At 43.5% G+C, this 18193-nt stretch overlaps 1 protein-coding gene across 1 annotated transcript in view; it reads right to left on the reverse strand.

The window, feature by feature from the left end:
- Positions 1 to 540: 540 nt before the first annotated feature.
- Positions 541 to 18193, reverse strand: part of PCSK1 (proprotein convertase subtilisin/kexin type 1) — a 45626-nt gene continuing 27973 nt past the window's right edge. The window contains exons 9-14 of the mRNA XM_066613882.1: positions 15496 to 15596; positions 11926 to 12159; positions 10396 to 10553; positions 7036 to 7169; positions 3347 to 3508; positions 541 to 897 (exon numbers count right to left, since the gene is read on the reverse strand). Coding sequence (XP_066469979.1) covers positions 541 to 897; positions 3347 to 3508; positions 7036 to 7169; positions 10396 to 10553; positions 11926 to 12159; positions 15496 to 15596 — 1146 coding nt within the window. The remainder of the gene's footprint in view (positions 898 to 3346; positions 3509 to 7035; positions 7170 to 10395; positions 10554 to 11925; positions 12160 to 15495; positions 15597 to 18193) is intronic.

Here is an 18193-nt window from a genome sequence, read left to right on the forward strand (position 1 = left end):
TGCTGAACAGAATTAGGCCATCAGCGGCCATCCTTATATTTCCCTTGGATGTGTTTTCTCTTAAAGAATTCATGCCTTTGGCTAGTTTCCAAGGAGATAAATGCTCTATGCTCCTTTTACATCAGCTCAGACATATGCTGCTATGGTGGGGGAAAATACTGAGGAGGTCCTCCAGGAGATTCTCGGAGAAGCCTTAAATTTTGGGACAGTGCCAGACAGGACTGACCTAATGCATCAATCACAGCAGTGAATTTCTAATGTCTTCTCAAGGTTGTGGTATTACTCATTCCTGAAGAAGCCACCTTTTTCAGGATTATTGGAGACTTTGAATAAAGTGGCCACTGCACCATGAATAGGAAACTGTCCTTTCTGTTTCCCCTTTTCTTTGGGTAGCTGATAAGTATAAAGCAATAAAGGTTGTGCCGATTGTCAGAATACAAGGGAGTTAGTCTGAAATGAGGAGTATGATGGAGATGGGTGTGTATGATGGAGATGGGGGTGTGTGTGAATATTTCCAACCTAGTGCCGTACTCTTTAAGCTTAGTTTTTATCATTCAGAAGGTCAACCAAGGCTTGCAGTAGTCTGTCATCTCTATGTTTGTATGGTTTAGAATTGTAAAAAAGGTCAACATAGTCACTATACAGAGACTCCTCCGAATCCTTCAGCTGGGAGGCTTGGTTTAGTTTCTTGAGAGCTTGATAGAAATGTTCATATGGAATATTTAGGTTTTCATTTAGAGTTTGTTTTGGTTCTCGATTCCCAGCCACCTGACCCCTAAACGCATTCTGCAGTAGACGGAGCATCGCCTCTGATGGAACTATCTTCTCAAGCTTCTCAATGCTCTGGCTGGTAGTTTCTGGCATTTTTTCACTCAGGTTCTCCTGTGTGGTGTGGTCCTGAAATATATGTGTATATATAAATGATGATGATGATGATGACAACAACAAAAATGCAAAACATCAGGAATCACTGATTATTAGCATCCCAGTCATACTCACACAAAAAGCTCCTATGGACTGAAAGGGAAGGGCTCTGTCTCCATGGTATAGCATATATTTTGCATACAGATAATCCCTGGTGTCTTCAGAAAGAACTGGGAATGGCTGAAACTCTAGAAAACTGCAGCTTGCCAGTGTAAATAATAGAGAACACAATGGACCAATGGTCTATCTCAGAATAAGGCAACTTCCTATGCCATTATTATAACTGAATGCTATTCATGGTGTTGGATGCATACAACCTAGGCTGCAGGCAATACACTAAAGTTTTTCCATAGCTACTATGCACCAAAGTGATTAGGTTCTCATTTAGCTGTAATGTGATCTGAGTTAATATTTTAATGAGTCTTATTTAATGTTTTGGTATTATCATTGTTGTACACCACTTTGAGCACTGAAAAAAAATGTGGAGAATCATATATGATCATATGTGGTGGACATGTACCAAAGCAAAAAAGTACTGGAAACAAGTACGTGCACAGATACAGTTGATTTTCAGAACAAATGTGCAAATGAAACCTGAAGTTTTTTTGCTGGGCATGAATAGATGAATATGTGGAAAAAATGATTCAAAATTTTATTTTTGTATATGATAAGTGTGGCTAGAATACGCGCAATATTGGAAAACTACAGATATTCTGTCAATTGAAGAATGGTAGATGAAAGTTATGGACTTTGCAGACATGGATAAACTTACAACCTTACTTAAAGAGAAATCAACATAAAATTTTATGAAGAACTGGAAACCAATTATTGACTTTCTGCATGAGAGAGAGAATAAGGAGTTAGGGCCCAATCCAATTTTCCAGGGCCGGTGCAGTGGTGTCAGTGGAATGTGAGCTGCAGCCTTGGGTGGGGAGGCAGTCACAGAGGCCTCCTCAAGGTAAGGGAACGTTTGTTCCCTTACTTCTGGCCTGCATTGTGGCTGCACCGGTGCTGGAAAGTTGGATAGGATTGGGCCCTTAATGAGTTGTGGATCTGAAGATTAGACTGAAAGGAATAGAGAGCATTAATCTGAAATAATAATCTGAAATGGATAAAGTTTCTCCCGCTGTTGTTTCTCAGCAATCAGGAAACCAACTCTGAAAATATAGGCTCCATTATAGCCACCATGACCAATAGGCCCCAGTCATTTCCCACCAGTTTCTACAAAGCTGCAATGCCAGCAGCACGCACATTGCATCTTATTGGGGGGGGGGCACCCAATTGCCTTGGAGTCATAAGTAAATGTATTTTTACTTATCTCCTCTTAGGCTGCCTGGCCACCAATGGGTTTCCTCAGACTTATGCCAACTACTTAGCGAGCATAAGTCCAAAGAGCATCAGCGGTTGGTGTGGGCTGGGAAAGGGAGATAGGAACTCTGCTGCTCCCACGAGATCCACCATCTCTCCCACTCCCTCTCACCATCTGCTTAGCCTGCTTCATGCTCTGATCTGCCCCTGAACCACCCATAACCTGCCCCTGCTGCCACCATACTTGGTCCAGCATGCTTTGGGTGAGCCATGGTGTGCACATGGGGTCTCTGGTCATTTACATCATCGGTCCTACAGAGCATGGCAGTAGTGTGCCTTTTGTGGTACTGCACCAGCAGTTACAGCAGTGGATCAGGATATCCACTGTCATAAGTGGCCAGTAGGATTGGGCTGCCTGGCTGAAAGCCTATACACACTTTCCTGAGGATAAGCCCCACTGAACATAATGGTACTTACTTCTGAGTAGACATGCATAGGCTCGAACTGTTACCAATTTAGAATTTGCTATTCTGGATTGGGCTCTTGTGCACAGCACTCCATTGATGGGCATACTGGGAGTGCTGCCACAGGCTGTCACCAGATCTGCCTGGACCCTATGGAGCAGGTAAGGCAGTGGCAGGGATGGGGAGGGATGAAATGGGGCAAAGAGGAGGGAGGAACGGGGATGGGGAGGCTGCAGGGGAGTAGACCCAACTGCATTAGTGCGTGCCAAATCCTATCCTCCCTTTTTGCAGCCTCTGAGCAGATGGTGCAGGTCCAAGGAGACCCACTGAAGAGTAGGAGGCGTACAGAGGGGTAAATCCCCTTTCCCCTCTGAAGTCTCCCAATCCACTTCCCTTGCTGGATACAGCATGCGCCTTTTTAGAGTGGCTGCACCAACGAGGGGTGGGGAATTTATACTCCAAGTTAGTGACAGTTCATTCCATAAATTAATTAGTCTTAAAAACAGATTGATGAAAAACCTTGGAAATAAGAGAAGGAAGGAAATCCCAAAAGGGTGCATTTTTGAATGGAAAATCATCCGCTCCCCTCCTCTAATTTGCTTCATACAATAAAAGAAAAAACTTTGATGACCATGGGAATAGGCGGATACCTCTGCAAAGTCTGTCATCTTTTCCACTCCTCTCCTGTCATTTTGAACAGTATTGTATGATGTGTACACACGAGGGTTCTTCATATGCTCTGGCTGCGTGGATGTGCCGTGCAGGATCAGTTTCCAATTCACGATTCTACCTTCATTTTGCATTCTTCTAGACTAAGGAATCATTACATAGACATTAGTCTTCTAGAACTGTATCAGCTTGAAGGCAAAATACGGAAAATAGATGACAATCATTAATCGCAGATGGTTTAATATTTAAACATCAATTTAAAACTTGATGATCTTTAGGTCCTCATGACGACCTGTTGCAGCTATTCGTAACTCTGCCAAATATGACAAAATACATGCATGTTTGATAAAGCAATTATCCTAATGCTTTCTTCCATCACAATGTGCAGAGAGACTCCGCATAGGCCTTTTATGAAAAACATTAAAGTCTTCTCTCCTGCAACAATTCTTAGATGCACTCCCATAGTGATTGCTAAACCTGTTAAAGATTAATGCAACCATCCACTAATATTCTGGGATTGTTTTAGCTTATTCTTCGACTAGCTCTTTAGCAAAGCATTCCTATTCCCCCCCCCCCCCCGAGCGGGTACAAGTCTCTTGTGCTGTCTTCTGGCCATTGTGAATGTGCTGTAAAGTACAATCATGACAACTTGGGAGGAGGTGAGGCCAGTATACAGACTGGAGTTGAGGAGCTGACATGGCACCTGAACATAGTGGATATGTGCTGGCCCCGGGCAGGTTGGCACAAGGGATGGGAGAGGTGATTTTTCTGGGTGGTGCAGGGCAGCTTGGGAGGCAAATAGGGCCCCGGCAGGGGGTGGGATCGGCCACAGCAGTGCAGCGCAGATCCAAATTCCCAGTCCTGAGGAGCCTTATATGGGCTACTTGGATTTGCACCTATGAAATCCAAATCCAAGTAGTCTCATATGGCTACTGGGGGCATTTCTTGGGGTAAGAGGAATAAAATCCCCCTACTCTGAGTTGCACTCCAGCCAGAACCTATCTTGCCCTGGATACAGCACAGGCCTATCGGCCTGCCTGTTCCAGAACAAGTTAGGATTGCATCCTAAGTTGTATGGTTTTGACATCTCATGTGGGGAGACAAATGCGGACTTTTCATACGCATATTTTTTATACTACCCATTTATATTTATAACTCATGTAAATAGCCCATCGAAGTGCCAGTTTAACAAATAGTTGTTCTAAGGATCTAACAACAAATTGTACTCATCAGCAATGAATCTCAGTGACAACAATCCTGGTTTCTTTGATCCTATGAAGGCTCATTAGTATGAGAATCCTTTTCTAGAGGAAAGCAATGCCATGAACAGAGGAGAAGCTGCATTCTGAGTAGACCAGTTTGTGTTAACATTCAGAGCATTTATCCATGGATGGAAAGTCTGTAAATGACCCTCTAATATCATTTTTAAATGTTACAGAGTTTGGGTAACTGTTTCATATGAGGATCTGAAAGTTCATGCACACTTGAAGTTGCTGTGAACCACTTTAGACCAATGCTCAGAACTTCCTGCCTTGACCAGTAGTAGCTCTCCAGCCCTAAATAGAGCAGTGGCATCGCTGGGGGGGGGTGCAGACCACACCGGGTGACACCCTCAAGGGGTGACATCACTAGTGGCTAAAATTTTGGAAAAGCTTTGGAAAATTTGTATTTATGAATAATATCATCATGTTATATATCATTGGAAAGGTAATTTCATGCAGAATGTAATGAAACAAGCCGTGTTGAATTATCTTATTGTATCAAACATTATGGCCAATTAACTAGAAAAAAAGACACAATTGCCTTATGTAACATAAACTGGATTTCTAGAACTCAAAACTAACCAATGAGACTTGATTGTTCCAAGAGTCAATGAGGGGTTATTATGCAACAGTAGGGAACCAATATGGTGTTAGTGTGAGTCAGCTCTCATTGCCAATCTCTCATTTCCACTCTTATTTCCACTCTCATCATAAGAGCTAATACTAGAACTCTTAGGGTCCAATCTTATGGGCCATGGCACCATTGCCACACTGACCTGGGCACTAACAATGTGCCGCCAGTCAGTGCTGGGCCTCAGCACCTAAAAATGGATGCTGAGAGTTCCTGGTGATGAGAGTTCCTGACTTTTCGGGGCAGGGGGAGAGCGGGAAGGGAGCAGAACTGGGTGGGGAGGAGGGCAAGGGGAGGGGAGGAGCAGGGCTGGGAGAGGGCAGAGACAGCAGCAGGCTGGGAAACCTGACACAGGTCTCCTTGGTTCTGTGCCTTGGTCCTCCGTACCCTGAGGAGACACGGCTCTGCTTCCCTGGTCCCATAGGATACAGCAGTCACCATTTTGCCCTGGGTGCTAGGGAAGGATAGGATTGGGCTGTTATTCAGTTGTGTGCCATCACATTGGCCACTGGTTTTTGTTGGTCCCTGATTTGTTGGGTGACCTGTACTGTTTTAAATAAATAAATAAATAAATAAATAAATAAATAAATAAAGTTATTGGGGGTTACACCAAACCATAGTGATGCCACTGCATTTAGGCTGCATATATGATATTGTAATTTATTCTGTACGGTCTGGAATGGAAAGAGGTCCATCATGGGTGGGGGGGGGGCACAATGAGCTCTTGCACTGGGTGACACAAATCCTAGAGACACCTCTGACAAGACAATGCCAAAAATTAAACTTGGGGACTGGCTGTGTGCAAATCTTGGGCTCCATCATATGAAATGGATGGAGGCACATTTGCCTGCTCACAAGTAAATGCATACTGTGGCTCAGTTTTACTTTCCATAAAGCTCCATGCATTTTCCTTGGCAGTTATCAGTTTGTCAGTTTCATGACTCACCAATAATCAGGTCGCGGCCCACTGGTGCGTCCCAACCCACAGTTTGGGAAACACTGTTTGAATCTAATGTATAAATGGTAAAGGGTGGAAAAGAGATCCCATGGTCCTCCAATAATTATTTCCAGAGGCTTCACTAGGGTTTGTGTCACCTGGTGCAATAGCTTATTATGTCAACCCTATGATGGATGTCCTCCTGTACCAGATCATACAGAGTAAATTACAATATCATATGCACAGCCTAAATGCAGTGGCATCACTAGGTTTGGTGTCATTCCCATTTACTTTATTTGTTTGTTTGTTTTAATATAGAACAGTACAGGTCACCCAACAAATCAGTAATAAAGCAGAAACCAGAGGCCAACTGGAAGACACAACACTGAATAAGAGTTCTAGTATTAGCTCTGAGATATGGAAATGAAAGCTGACTCACACTAACACCTCACTGATTTCCTGCTGTGTCATAACACATCTGATTGACTCTTGGAACAATCAGTCTCACTGGTCAGTTTTGAGCTAAGAAAATCTACTTTTTGTTATATTGAGCAGTTTTGCTTTCCTTTTCTAGTTATTTGTCCATAACCTTTGACAGAACACAGATATTTAAATGCAGTTTGTTTCATTGCATTCTTCATGAAATTCCACATTGAATGATATATAGCATGATAATATTATTCAAATATGCCAAGATTTTACAATTTTGGCTAGTAGTGGTGTCATGCCCCCTCTCCCGAGTGCATCATCCAGTGTGGTCTGCACCCCCCACATCCCTCTAGCAACGACACTGATTATTCCTGTGCATGTGTGACTGCTTTGTCAGCTTTCCTTACTCACCGTATCAATTATTTTCAAAGTCCAAGTGCCTCTTGGATCCTCTCCCCAAGTGTGAACAGACATAAAATCCCAATCTTTAAAGCCATTGGGTGACTTGTCTCTTTGACGTTCAGCCAGTAAGACTGTGTTGGTCCCTAAAGGAAAGGAACAATCTTGCATTTCAGTATAAGGTTGCAATCGGACAAGCTGGTGCAGTTCAGCAGACAGTGACAAATTCACAGTCAGCTGGGGATTTATTGGCCGTATCACTTTTAGCTTTGGTTTCACATCTTGTACCGCTTGGGATCAGTGGGAGGATAAAAGCAATAAGGAAATAGCTTGTTGTCCCTCCAGAGCCTTGGATTTGTCATCCAAAGAGATTCAGAGTACCAGTAGATCTTAATACACTGCCAAACTGATTCAGCACATTAAACAATATTGGTCTATGCAGGGACAGTGCCAGGCTATTTTGTCCCCTAGGCAAGACTAACTACTTGTGGTTGTAAGTTTAAAAATTAAATGTATTTTCACTTTTCATGTATGCTGTGGTGTGTATCTTTTAAAAATATATAAATTTTCGCCAGTCTGAGACCTTAATAAAGATTTGATTGATTGATATATAAATTGCATTTTTACATGGGTTAAAAAAACTAAACTGTATAAAACTATGCCTCCAAAGGTCAGTACGTGACCTAGGAGGCTGCCTAGATGGCCTAATAATAGCGCCGGCCCTGGGTCTATGCCATAGAAGCGTATACATTTTATGACTTCCAGGTAGAAGTGAGTCCTGGAAATTAAGAAATGAAAGACTGAGATCGTGTCAGCTTAGTTGGCTTCCTGTTTCACATTGTCTGATAGTAGCCCTGTATCCCAACCCCTGTACAACTTCCCAACAAGGTGACTTCAAAGCTTGGCGGAACATCAGGAATGGGCTCTGCTGTAGTGCAAGGATCTGTGGACAAAGATGGGAAGCTTCCATGTACACCTATGGGAAATGCTTGTGTACCTGTGCAGAGTCCAACTGTTACCTGCAGCTTTATACACTGACACAAGCATTTGCAATTTTTATTGTGCAAAATTGTCACTCCTAAACATGGGAAACAAATTGAACAACCTGTTTAATGTGAGCACATTCTGCCTAGGCAGAAGAATGAGAAGGCAACCACAAACAGGATGGGTGGGTGCTTTGGCCCGAGATGTCCTGACAAATCTGGGCTTTTATTTTGCTTTCAAATAACTGTTCAGAACTTATGATTGTGGGAATAAACTTCAAAATATAGTGTTGGTAGAAGCAGGAGCATTTTGTCCATGCTCAGAAAAGTGCTATTTGGCTCAGTCCTGTTGGTTCCCAGTGCCAACAGAACAAGCATTCCAGCGGCTTAAGGCACTTTAAGGTGTCACAAAAGGTGACATGCTGCATGACCTGGCTGCTGCCACAAATGGCAAGTGGCCAGCTCCACATGTCAACAGATGTGGATGGGGGAGGGCAGAAAGGGGATTGTTACCAGGAAGGGTGCAGGGAGGGTGGCAATGTACACCAAAACGTAACCACCTTCCTGGCCTCAATCCCTTGACCTGGGTCCACATGGACTTTAGCCAGCGAGATTGCTGATGTAAATCTGAGTAGACCCAATGGGCCAGTGCAGGTTTACCTCAGGGTAAGAGAACAAAAGTTTCCTTGTCCTGAGGAAGCCTCCGGAGGCCAAAATTTCTCCTGTGGGAGGCAGCGAATGCAGCGTTGGTGCCACTACTTCACCATGAGAGGAGTTGCAGTGGATTGGGCTGTTAGCCTGTATTTTCACTTCCCCAACCTGTTGTTGGCATCCTTCAGTCTCGGAAGACTATGGTATTGCGCTCTGAATTGTGGTTCTGGAACAGAGTGTCCTCTCCAGTGCGCGAAGCCTGGGTAAAGTAGATATGGAGGATAGACTGTTATCCATGCAGCAAATCCCCCCTCTCCACGTCGCTGAAATGGTCCAATGGAAAGGCAGAAGCCAATACGGTTGGTTCCAGCGGCGTTGCAGGAGTTGCCAGAACGTGACTGTGTTCAGCCACAAACTGCCTCAGGGACTCCGGCTCCGGATTTTGCCTCGAGGTTGACTCCTGAAGCCTTTTCCATAACTGGATGTAGCCACAAGTCAGTGGAGGTTTGGAATCAGAGATTTCCTTCTCTCAGATAAGCTGCCTTCCCAGGCTATCAAGTCCCATCTACCCGGTGGCTGTTTAGTCGCCTCTTATGACAAGTACAGCCAAACTGAGGGTCTATTCTTATCCCCCAGCCCCAACCTGGATGACTGAAATATCAAGAGTGCAATTGGCAATGCATCTACTGTAGATTAGACCTGTTGAAGACAATTGAATTACTCCTGTGTCAAGTGCCCCCTAAACATGGCTTTGCCATTTTTCAACATGGCAAGTGCTATGGACTCTCATACCATGATTCCCTTGGGCTACATATTTACCCAAAAACTGGGAAAAACACCATTACTGGGCTCAATACTAGCTTTGATGAGAGATATTACGATCCCTGCACATGTTGATCTTGAGCATAAGAGATGTATGCCTCCTAAGTGGCATAGTATAAGGGAGCAGACTTCAGGCTGATGGAATCTATACAATTTTTCTCTAGAATTCCATGGGCCACCAACCAGAGCCAATTGTACTGTTGTGGCATATGGGGGCCATCATAAACTTACTCTGAACGAACAAAGTGCCTCTGAGCATGTGCTCAGTTGAGAAATTTATTTTCAGTGCTAGAACTCAGCCTACGAAAAATTCCTTTGATTTCATTCAAGGTGTCTTCCTTCAGCAGCCTAATTTAGAGGGAGAAGGGAGCTTTAGCATTGCGCTTTGCTATTATTATTGAACAACTAGGAGGCAGAATCTCTTGGTCTATTGCAAGTCACTCAGAGATCCACAAGTAAACCCATCTACCTTGTACCTGCCTTGGGGGCAGGGGAGATAACTCTATTTTGTTGCCAAGGCAATAATGGCTGGGTGAGTACAGTTCAAGCTCTGCATGGCCTCCATAAGAAAATATTTATATTTCCACTATAAAGCAGCTAGATCTTCCTAATATGTGCTGTTGCTCCTAACAGGAATTTGCATGCACATTGAACACAGTCGCTTGATGTTTATAGGCTTGTTCAAAGATAACAGCATGTAGGCATTCATGCTATCCAAAAACATCCTCCTTGGTACACCATTTTATTTGAAATGTCAGGGTTTTTCTTTCTGCGATAGCATTTTGATAAGTACCCCACTTCCCAGAAGTGTCCTTAATCCTTGTGTTGACCAAAATATTAAAACTATGTAAAAACTGGTGGAGTCTTGAGCACAATTCCCAGACATAGCAGAAGTTGAATAGCTTGTCTCTTTTACCTGAGGGAGAAATTAGGGTCACATGTAGATCACCTCTTCGGGAATATTCAATCGTCGCCTCAATCTGCACATGTTCCAATGATTTAATGGCATTCTCTTGACTTTCACAAGCTGTTGTGGGAATTTCAATGGACACTTCATCGCCTGCTCTTAATAACCTGGCAGCATGATGGGAAATGGTCTAGTTATTATCATTTTGCCATTCGTTTCATTACGTTCTATGGATTTTGTTGGATACCTCGGATATAATGAGTCTATCTGGAAAATATAAGCATTTGGAAGGGGGCAAAATGGCCACTTTCCTTAGCCCTCACACATGGGGGGTAACACTAACACAGGCATATTGTACATTCCAATTGAGAAGACATTCGTACAGGGTGCTGTGAGAAGGAAGACCTCAAATGAATGTTTAACACTCTAGAGCAGGGGTGTCAAACATAAGGCCCGGGGGCCGGATGCGGCCCCTGGAAGCTTTTTATTTGGCCCTCAGGCTCTCAGCTGCTGAGCAATCCTGAGGTGTTACTGCTGAAACAGCAGCCCACATGAAAATTGGGCTCTCCCATACCTTGAAATATGATCAAGATTTTTTCTTCTGTCATTTGCAGTTAATGCAGTTAATGAGATCAAAGTGCTGATTTCTGGCTATCAGCTGCTTAATGATGTCACTTTCTGGTTAATGACATCACTTCTGGCCCTCAGCAGGTGCCCTGAATGCTAACTTTGGTCCTTCGTCTGAAATGAGTTTGACACCCCTGCTCGAGAGGCCTTCCACAGTTTTAAAAAGGGCCTGGGCACTCTTGGCTTCAGTTATTGTTCACCTGAAACCTATTTAGTTGCATTCTAGATGAATAAACCAGGAAAGTAAATTTATGCCAAAATGTTTTGCTCCCCAATGTATGGGAGAAACCAAGGCTAGTGTTTCTTAACCAATCTTGTTTAATCATATCCATGAAGGCTTTATTTTTTCCTCTAAAGGTTCCAAATTGCTTCCTTCAGTGGTATTCTCAAAAGAACAGATCTATTTGAAGAGGTCAGGGGGCAGAAAGATCCAACCGTGGCATGCATCATATGACATCATGTTTGTGTCTTTTTTATGATGGCCACATGGAGAGACGACCTCTGCAACCAGATTGAGGGATGGATTATGTGACTGAGCTCTATGAGTTGTATATGAGGTAGAACTTACATTGTCCACTTTGGCTGTAAAATAAATTGTTGCTTTACAAAGGGCAAGATGTTAATTTTATTATCTACCTATCTTAGACTGAGCTGAATGAGGCAAAGTTGATCTTTGATTACCCATTTCCTACATCCTTGAGAAATAAGAAAAAGTCAAAGAAATTGAAATGAAACATTGTTTTTACATGAAAATCAATTGCTAAGCAATCATTTGAAAACATATATTCTTGTTTTCTTTGTAGTCAGTTTCATGGTGGTGTATAAATTATAAAAAATTTTAAGGTAATAATTTGCATGATATGTAAAGATAATTTGTAGAGATATGCTATGAACTACCTATGAAACTCTTACCTTGGTTCAAAGCTGTTATCCTTAACAATGCACTCTTTCTTCTCTGGTACTCCCTTCCAAGTTTGAGGATCAGCCAAATCTACCAGTGCTTTAGCATTGAGTAAGCCAAATCCAAATCTACTATTCACCATCAGTCCAGCTCCATTCTTCTTCCATCCTGGATTGTTGGCCAATGGATCAAATTCAGATGTCCAGACTACCAAATGTTGCATATCCCTCCAGGTTAGATTAGGACTATCACAAAGAAAGTTCTAGTCAATTTCTACATGTGTCACTCAGTGATCTTGAACAGAATCCATGACTATCCCTAGACATCCCCTTTGGACAACATATCCTGGAACTCTGATGATACCTGATCATCACACCTCACCAATCAGCTTCTCTCTGCTGGGTTCCTTGTCCATGTTTTTGCTCCCAACATGATTAAGGAGAACTCCCACCTCCAAGCAGAACTTTCTCTACAGCTAAAAAATTTTCCAAGCCTCCTATGCATAACTGCTTAGAAGGAAGTCCTACTGAATTCAATGGAACTTACTCCCAAGTAAGTGTATATAATCTAGGATTCAGGCCTAAGTTGCATGGGCTGGGTAGCAGACTGGAAACAATGTCCTCCCCTAACTCAACTTCAGTGGCAATAGTGACATGATACCTCATTTTCCTGGATACTTCCGCAAAGGCAGAGCCTGCAAAGTGATATACGAATTTGCTGCTTCCAATTTCTTTTTTTGGCTTTCGGAAGCAGGGAATTATTGGCCCTAAAGTATATAAGCCTGAAGCTGACTGATTTTTCTGTCACATCCTGTCGCAATTTCATGTCATTGTCCACCTCCCTGAGATGCCTTGAAGGAGCATAGTAGAACTGACTCCAGAACCCCATTGCCTGGTTTTCCTGTTGCAAGCTTTTCAAACCAAGAATATGTACATAATATAAGGAACTTGACCAGAATCAGATTAATTTTTTTAATACATTAGGGTGGTTAAATGATGACATAATGACAATATTTTGGTCTGTAAGATTGTACAACTATATGGGCGCAATCCACAGGTGCCCATGGGCCTGTGCAAGTCCCTTGAGCTGGCCCAGGAGGTTGCACCTCCTTGGGAGGAAGTCAGACCAACACTCATTGGTGCGCCGGCTTGCAGAGGCTGACATAAATGTCCACGCTGGCTTCCTTAGCGATGCTTGCAGTGGCCCAACTCGGCTGACGCAAGCTTCTGAGGTGGGGGGGGAGGAGGCGGGGAGGAGGCATTCCTGGGTGGGGGAGGTGAGCAGTCGGTGGCTCCAGGGGCAAGCGAGGGGAAGCAGGAGGCAGGGCTGGGATCCAGCACTTATGCTGGATCCCAACCCTCGTTCCTGGGGAGTTTGGAGCCACTTCACTCTCCTCAGACTTGTGCCACCTCAGGAGACCCATAGGGCCAAAGGGAAAGGTTTCCCGCTGGTCTCTGGTTGACCTGCCTCTATCCTGCACTGGATACAGCACAAGCCTCTTGGCTTGCCTGTTCCAGCACAGGGTAGGACTGGCCCTAAGTTGGCTACAGCCAATTAACAGGAAAAGTACACAATAAGGCTCATTGCTGGGCTAACCTTCTCTGCTGGAGAGCCCAGATCAGAAAAAAGGCATGAGTAAAAAGGTCTTTGCCCTGAGGGGCTTACAGTCTGCTCCACAGCTACATCTTATTGGAAATGCAGAACTTGGATTTCCTCAGGAAATGTCCAGGCTCTTGACACAGAGGCATGCATTTCCCAGATGGGTGGCAGGGATGCATAGACTGTATTTCTGACATATTATCATGGAGAACAGGAAACTTAGGCAACTTGCACATCCTGTCCTGATGCAACATCAGAATGTCCAGAATCCACATGGAATTTACATGGAGGCAAACAACAGTTCTGCCCCTACCGCAGCAGAAATTCATAGGAAGAACAGCAGCCATAAGCACTGTCCACTATAGTGGCCTTCCCCACTGCAATCTTTTGACTTCACATCAGATTTTTGAATGAAAACAATTTTTTTTTTCAGATTTTCATAATCCCTCTGGGTTATGACCGGACACATTACATGTACATTACCTAATTCCAGAATAAATAGTTGACATTTCTTGCAATTTTGTTTTCTTAACTATATAGTTAAGATTGTACAGCTTATATACAACTATATAGTTAAGACAGTTTCAAAGCTGTGGTATCCGGGGGACAAAATAGATGTACTTCCAATCAGAAGTGCCTCTTATTTGTAAAAATGGCTGTGATCCTGGTTGAGACTGGGAGCAAAGGGAGTTCACTGTTCCCGCATTCACCATTTTCAAACTGAAAATCTTCCCAAGCAGCAATTAGCTCTCAAAGCTGTGATTTGAGGAAACCCAAGTGTTAGGATAATTGCTTGCTTAGGGGGTGGGCGAAGAATTTTTAGTTTGAATACTGCGCATGGGGAAAGAGGCAATATACCCCTTCCTTCCCCTTCCCTGAGGCAGTTCATGGCTGAACACAGTCACGTTCTGGCAACTCCTGCGACGCCGCTGGAACCAACCATATTGGCCTCTGCCTTTCCATTGGACCATTTCAGCGACGTGGAGAGGGGGGATTTGCTGCAAGGGAAACAGTCTATCCTCCATACCTACTTTACCCAGGCTTCGCGCACTGCAGAGGACACTCTGTTCCAGAACCACCATTCAGAGCGCGATACCATAGTCTTCCGAGACTGAAGGATGCCAACAACCCCTTCCTATGATCCCTGGTCCCCATCAGGATCACACGCATCCCTTCACTCAACCAACTTTTTTTTTTTTTTAACAAATAAAAGGCACTGCCCTTTGGAAGTATGACTTCCCATCACACATATTTGTGTGTAGATCCAGTTTGTCCCTGAATAAAGGCAATGCACTGGATTTTAGAGGCATGACCTGTTGGATTGGATGATGTGATTATTTAGACAGGGTGGGATTCCAAATGACATTCACAGGAGGACTTTTAGCAGTACTGCACAGTGCAGCATGACTACTAGTGGAAGAGATTTTCAGGTTGCATATATGCTTGTGCAAGCAGTAGCATGGCTAGAAAGGGGGCAAAACAGTAAGTACTGCAGGCACTATAACATGCCATGTAAGCGGCCCCTCCCATTCGCCATCGGAGCCAATGGCAGTGGACAGTGACTGCAACGTGCAGGCACTTGCTGAACCAAACAGCATCTGCTTCATGCTGCAGTCGCTGCCTGGAATGCTCCAAATGTGTGTGGGAGGGCTGTTTACACAGCACGTTGCGGTGCCTGCAATGCTTACCATTTTGGTCCTCCCAGCTAACCTAATGTGTGGAAGAGGATGCAAGCCTGTTCCAGCAGGAGCCCAGGTCTACCTGCCTGGTAGACCTGGGCCCTGCAAAGTGCAATGACTTCTGCTACTGCAAGAATGAGTCTGGGATGGAAGTAACTTCCTCCAAGTAGCAACTTTGTACAAAGTCTTTCTGTCTGTATAAAAGAATAGCTGCTAAATAACAACACCTCTGGATGCCACCCACTGTGATGATGAAAAGTGGGAAAGAGAGAGGGTACAAAGGGGGAGCAAGAGAAAACGTACTTGACTTCCAGAGCCAGAGCAAAAATCCCTGCAGCTAAAGGAGCAGAAGCAGAAGTTCCTGTGTGTGTTGAGGTGCATTCATTATGAAGATCAGCACTTATCTGGAAGAAACAAGCACAATAGAAATGTGACAAAATACCATTGCCTTGCGCAGATACTCACTTATGCCTATAATCTGACTGAGAATTGAAACCTCTTCCTAGCCAGATCTAATTTAAGTACCATTTTTGTGCCCAAATACCTTGTATTGAAGGAACATACTCCCACATAAAACAGCAAGCCTTATTCTTGATATCCCCGCAGTACAAAAATAAGTGTTTCAGAGTTACTGGTGAATCATAAAACATATCATTATGTTGGACCTAGAACATTTCAAAATGATTGCCTGCTTTAATATTGCATAGAGGTTGAGAGTGAATGTTCTTCTTCCCCTTCAACAGAAGCACAGCACTATAATTTGTAAAATGAAACAGATGGTATACTAGTGAATTAATTGCCCCATTTAAATAAAATATCCAGTGTTCATAGCCATATAGCTCCAATTTGTGGACGTCAAGAACTGTATTGTGTGTGTGCAGATGTACAGATTGACACTTAACAGTGCAAACAGAGTTCATTTGAAAGAGTGACCTTTCTGACATATTGCACTTTTGATCCCTCCTCATTTCAATTTTGCAAATGTGGACTAGCTTCGTTTTGTTTTTTACATTACAGGATTGGTAGTGTTGTCACTTCCATGTGGTTTCAACTCAGGTTGCCAAACACTTGGGAGGGCCAAGTTGCTTCCCATATCTGTGTCTCCCTCCCCCCCCCCAGTCCTTGACTAATGGAGACAGCGGCTTTTCATTGTTGGGGTTCTCACATCGAGTCAGTGTGAGCCTCTTTACATTGGGAAGGCCACTGGTTAAGCATCCAAAATTAACCCAAAACAAACACCAATATTATCCATCATATTGACCTTCCCTTGTATTGACCTAGGAAGCAAACAGTTCACCAAAAGGAGTAGGTAGGCATGAAGACATAGCATAGTTCATGTTTCTATGGAAGTAAAATCTGGTCCAAAATGTGTTCCTCTATTTTCCAAGAATTCAAATCTTTCTACAATGATGGAGTCTTCTCAATAGCCTGACTGCCCAATCTCTATCCCCCACCATTGCACCCATGCAGCCACACTGGAGGAGCATGTGCTGCTTCCAGTGGTGGTGGTGGGGTGATCAGACAGCCAGCAAGAGGTAAGTAATATTTTACATACTCCCAGGTAGGCTGCCCAGTCACCTATTGGTCTCTTCAGACATATATCAGCCATTTTGCTGGCATATGCCTGAGGAGAGAAAAGGGTCAATGTGGCCTGGGAAATAGAGGCTAGGATCCTGGCATATGCCAATGCTGCCAAGATTCACTCCCTCCCTCCCTCTCTCCCTCTCACCAACACTGCCCTTCCTCCACCCTGTCCCGACACTCTCCCTGCCTCCCCCCCCTGCCCTCAACATGTCTCCACTGCCAACTTACTGGTGTTGACACTCTGTCACTGCTGCTGCGTGTGCCATGGTAGCAGCCTGGAATCACACAAAAGTGGCCTGGCTCTCGCACTGCTGTAAGCATGTGCTACCAGAACTAGCCTTCTTGCCATGAAAGGGTAGTTCTGGCAGTGCACGCCCCCAATAGGGCTGGGACTTCAGTTGTGTGTAGGGAGGTGTTTAGGAGGAAACATTCATCCAAAACATCTCTCCAAGTGATATAGAGGCCTGATTCATACCAAGAGGGAATGATGTTTTAACAGTTGTGCAGATTCTTATTAGTTCTGGGTTTGCAGCCTAACACAATAAAACACTGAATGCTGTTAGTGGAGAAGGAGTAAATCAGAGACAAATGACATTGTACAGCAGTTATCAGCAGATGTGGAGTTCTTTTGGCATACTTTAGGATAGTTCCTTGTACGATGCAGTCTTTGCACAGTTTTGTTTAAAACGCCACTGTTTGTGTCAATCAGGCTTCAGGCAGTAAAAGTCACCCATGAGCACTACCTAAGGAAATATGGGTCAAGCAGGTCACACAGTCTATATTGTTATATTTTTCTGACCAGATTGTAATAAGTTTGCCTCTGTCCTGTCATAATCTTGACATGCGATTAGAACAGAGAGATATGCAGTGCAAGAGCATCCTCAGCAGTTGTCAACTCAATTGTCAACTCAACAGTTGACAATCCACCAGGCAGTAACTGATAAGCCTCAGAGGAAAGGCAGCCTATAAGAAATAAGAGGAGCTTGCTCATTTTCAGGAGATGCTCATTTAACTCTGGAAGCCAATTCATTTCTCTTTTTTTTTTATAGAGATTATTCCTCTGAAATAAAGATACAAAGATTCCTCTGTATCTTCTCACATGTTTAGAAGCAGTACATAAGATGCTCACAGGTACCCAATAGCCATAATGGTAAACTTCATTTCACTGAATTTAATTTCAAATAGAAAACAGGAAGTACAGAAAGTAGGGTACGAATTAAAGGAACAATATACCACAAAACTGTCTTCATGCTTTCAGAAGTGGTTTGATCCTTCCAAGTGACACAGGAGGTGACAACTTAAGATGATGCTTCTCCTCTTACACATTGAATAATATTCTTTTTCAGGATAAACTATAGTGTACTTATTTCACTTAAATAAAAAACTGTTGAGTGTAAATAATAAGGGCACAGTACAC

This window comes from Tiliqua scincoides, chromosome 2, assembly GCF_035046505.1.
Source record: "Tiliqua scincoides isolate rTilSci1 chromosome 2, rTilSci1.hap2, whole genome shotgun sequence".
In the NCBI taxonomy this organism is placed as follows: Eukaryota; Metazoa; Chordata; class Lepidosauria; order Squamata; family Scincidae; genus Tiliqua; species Tiliqua scincoides.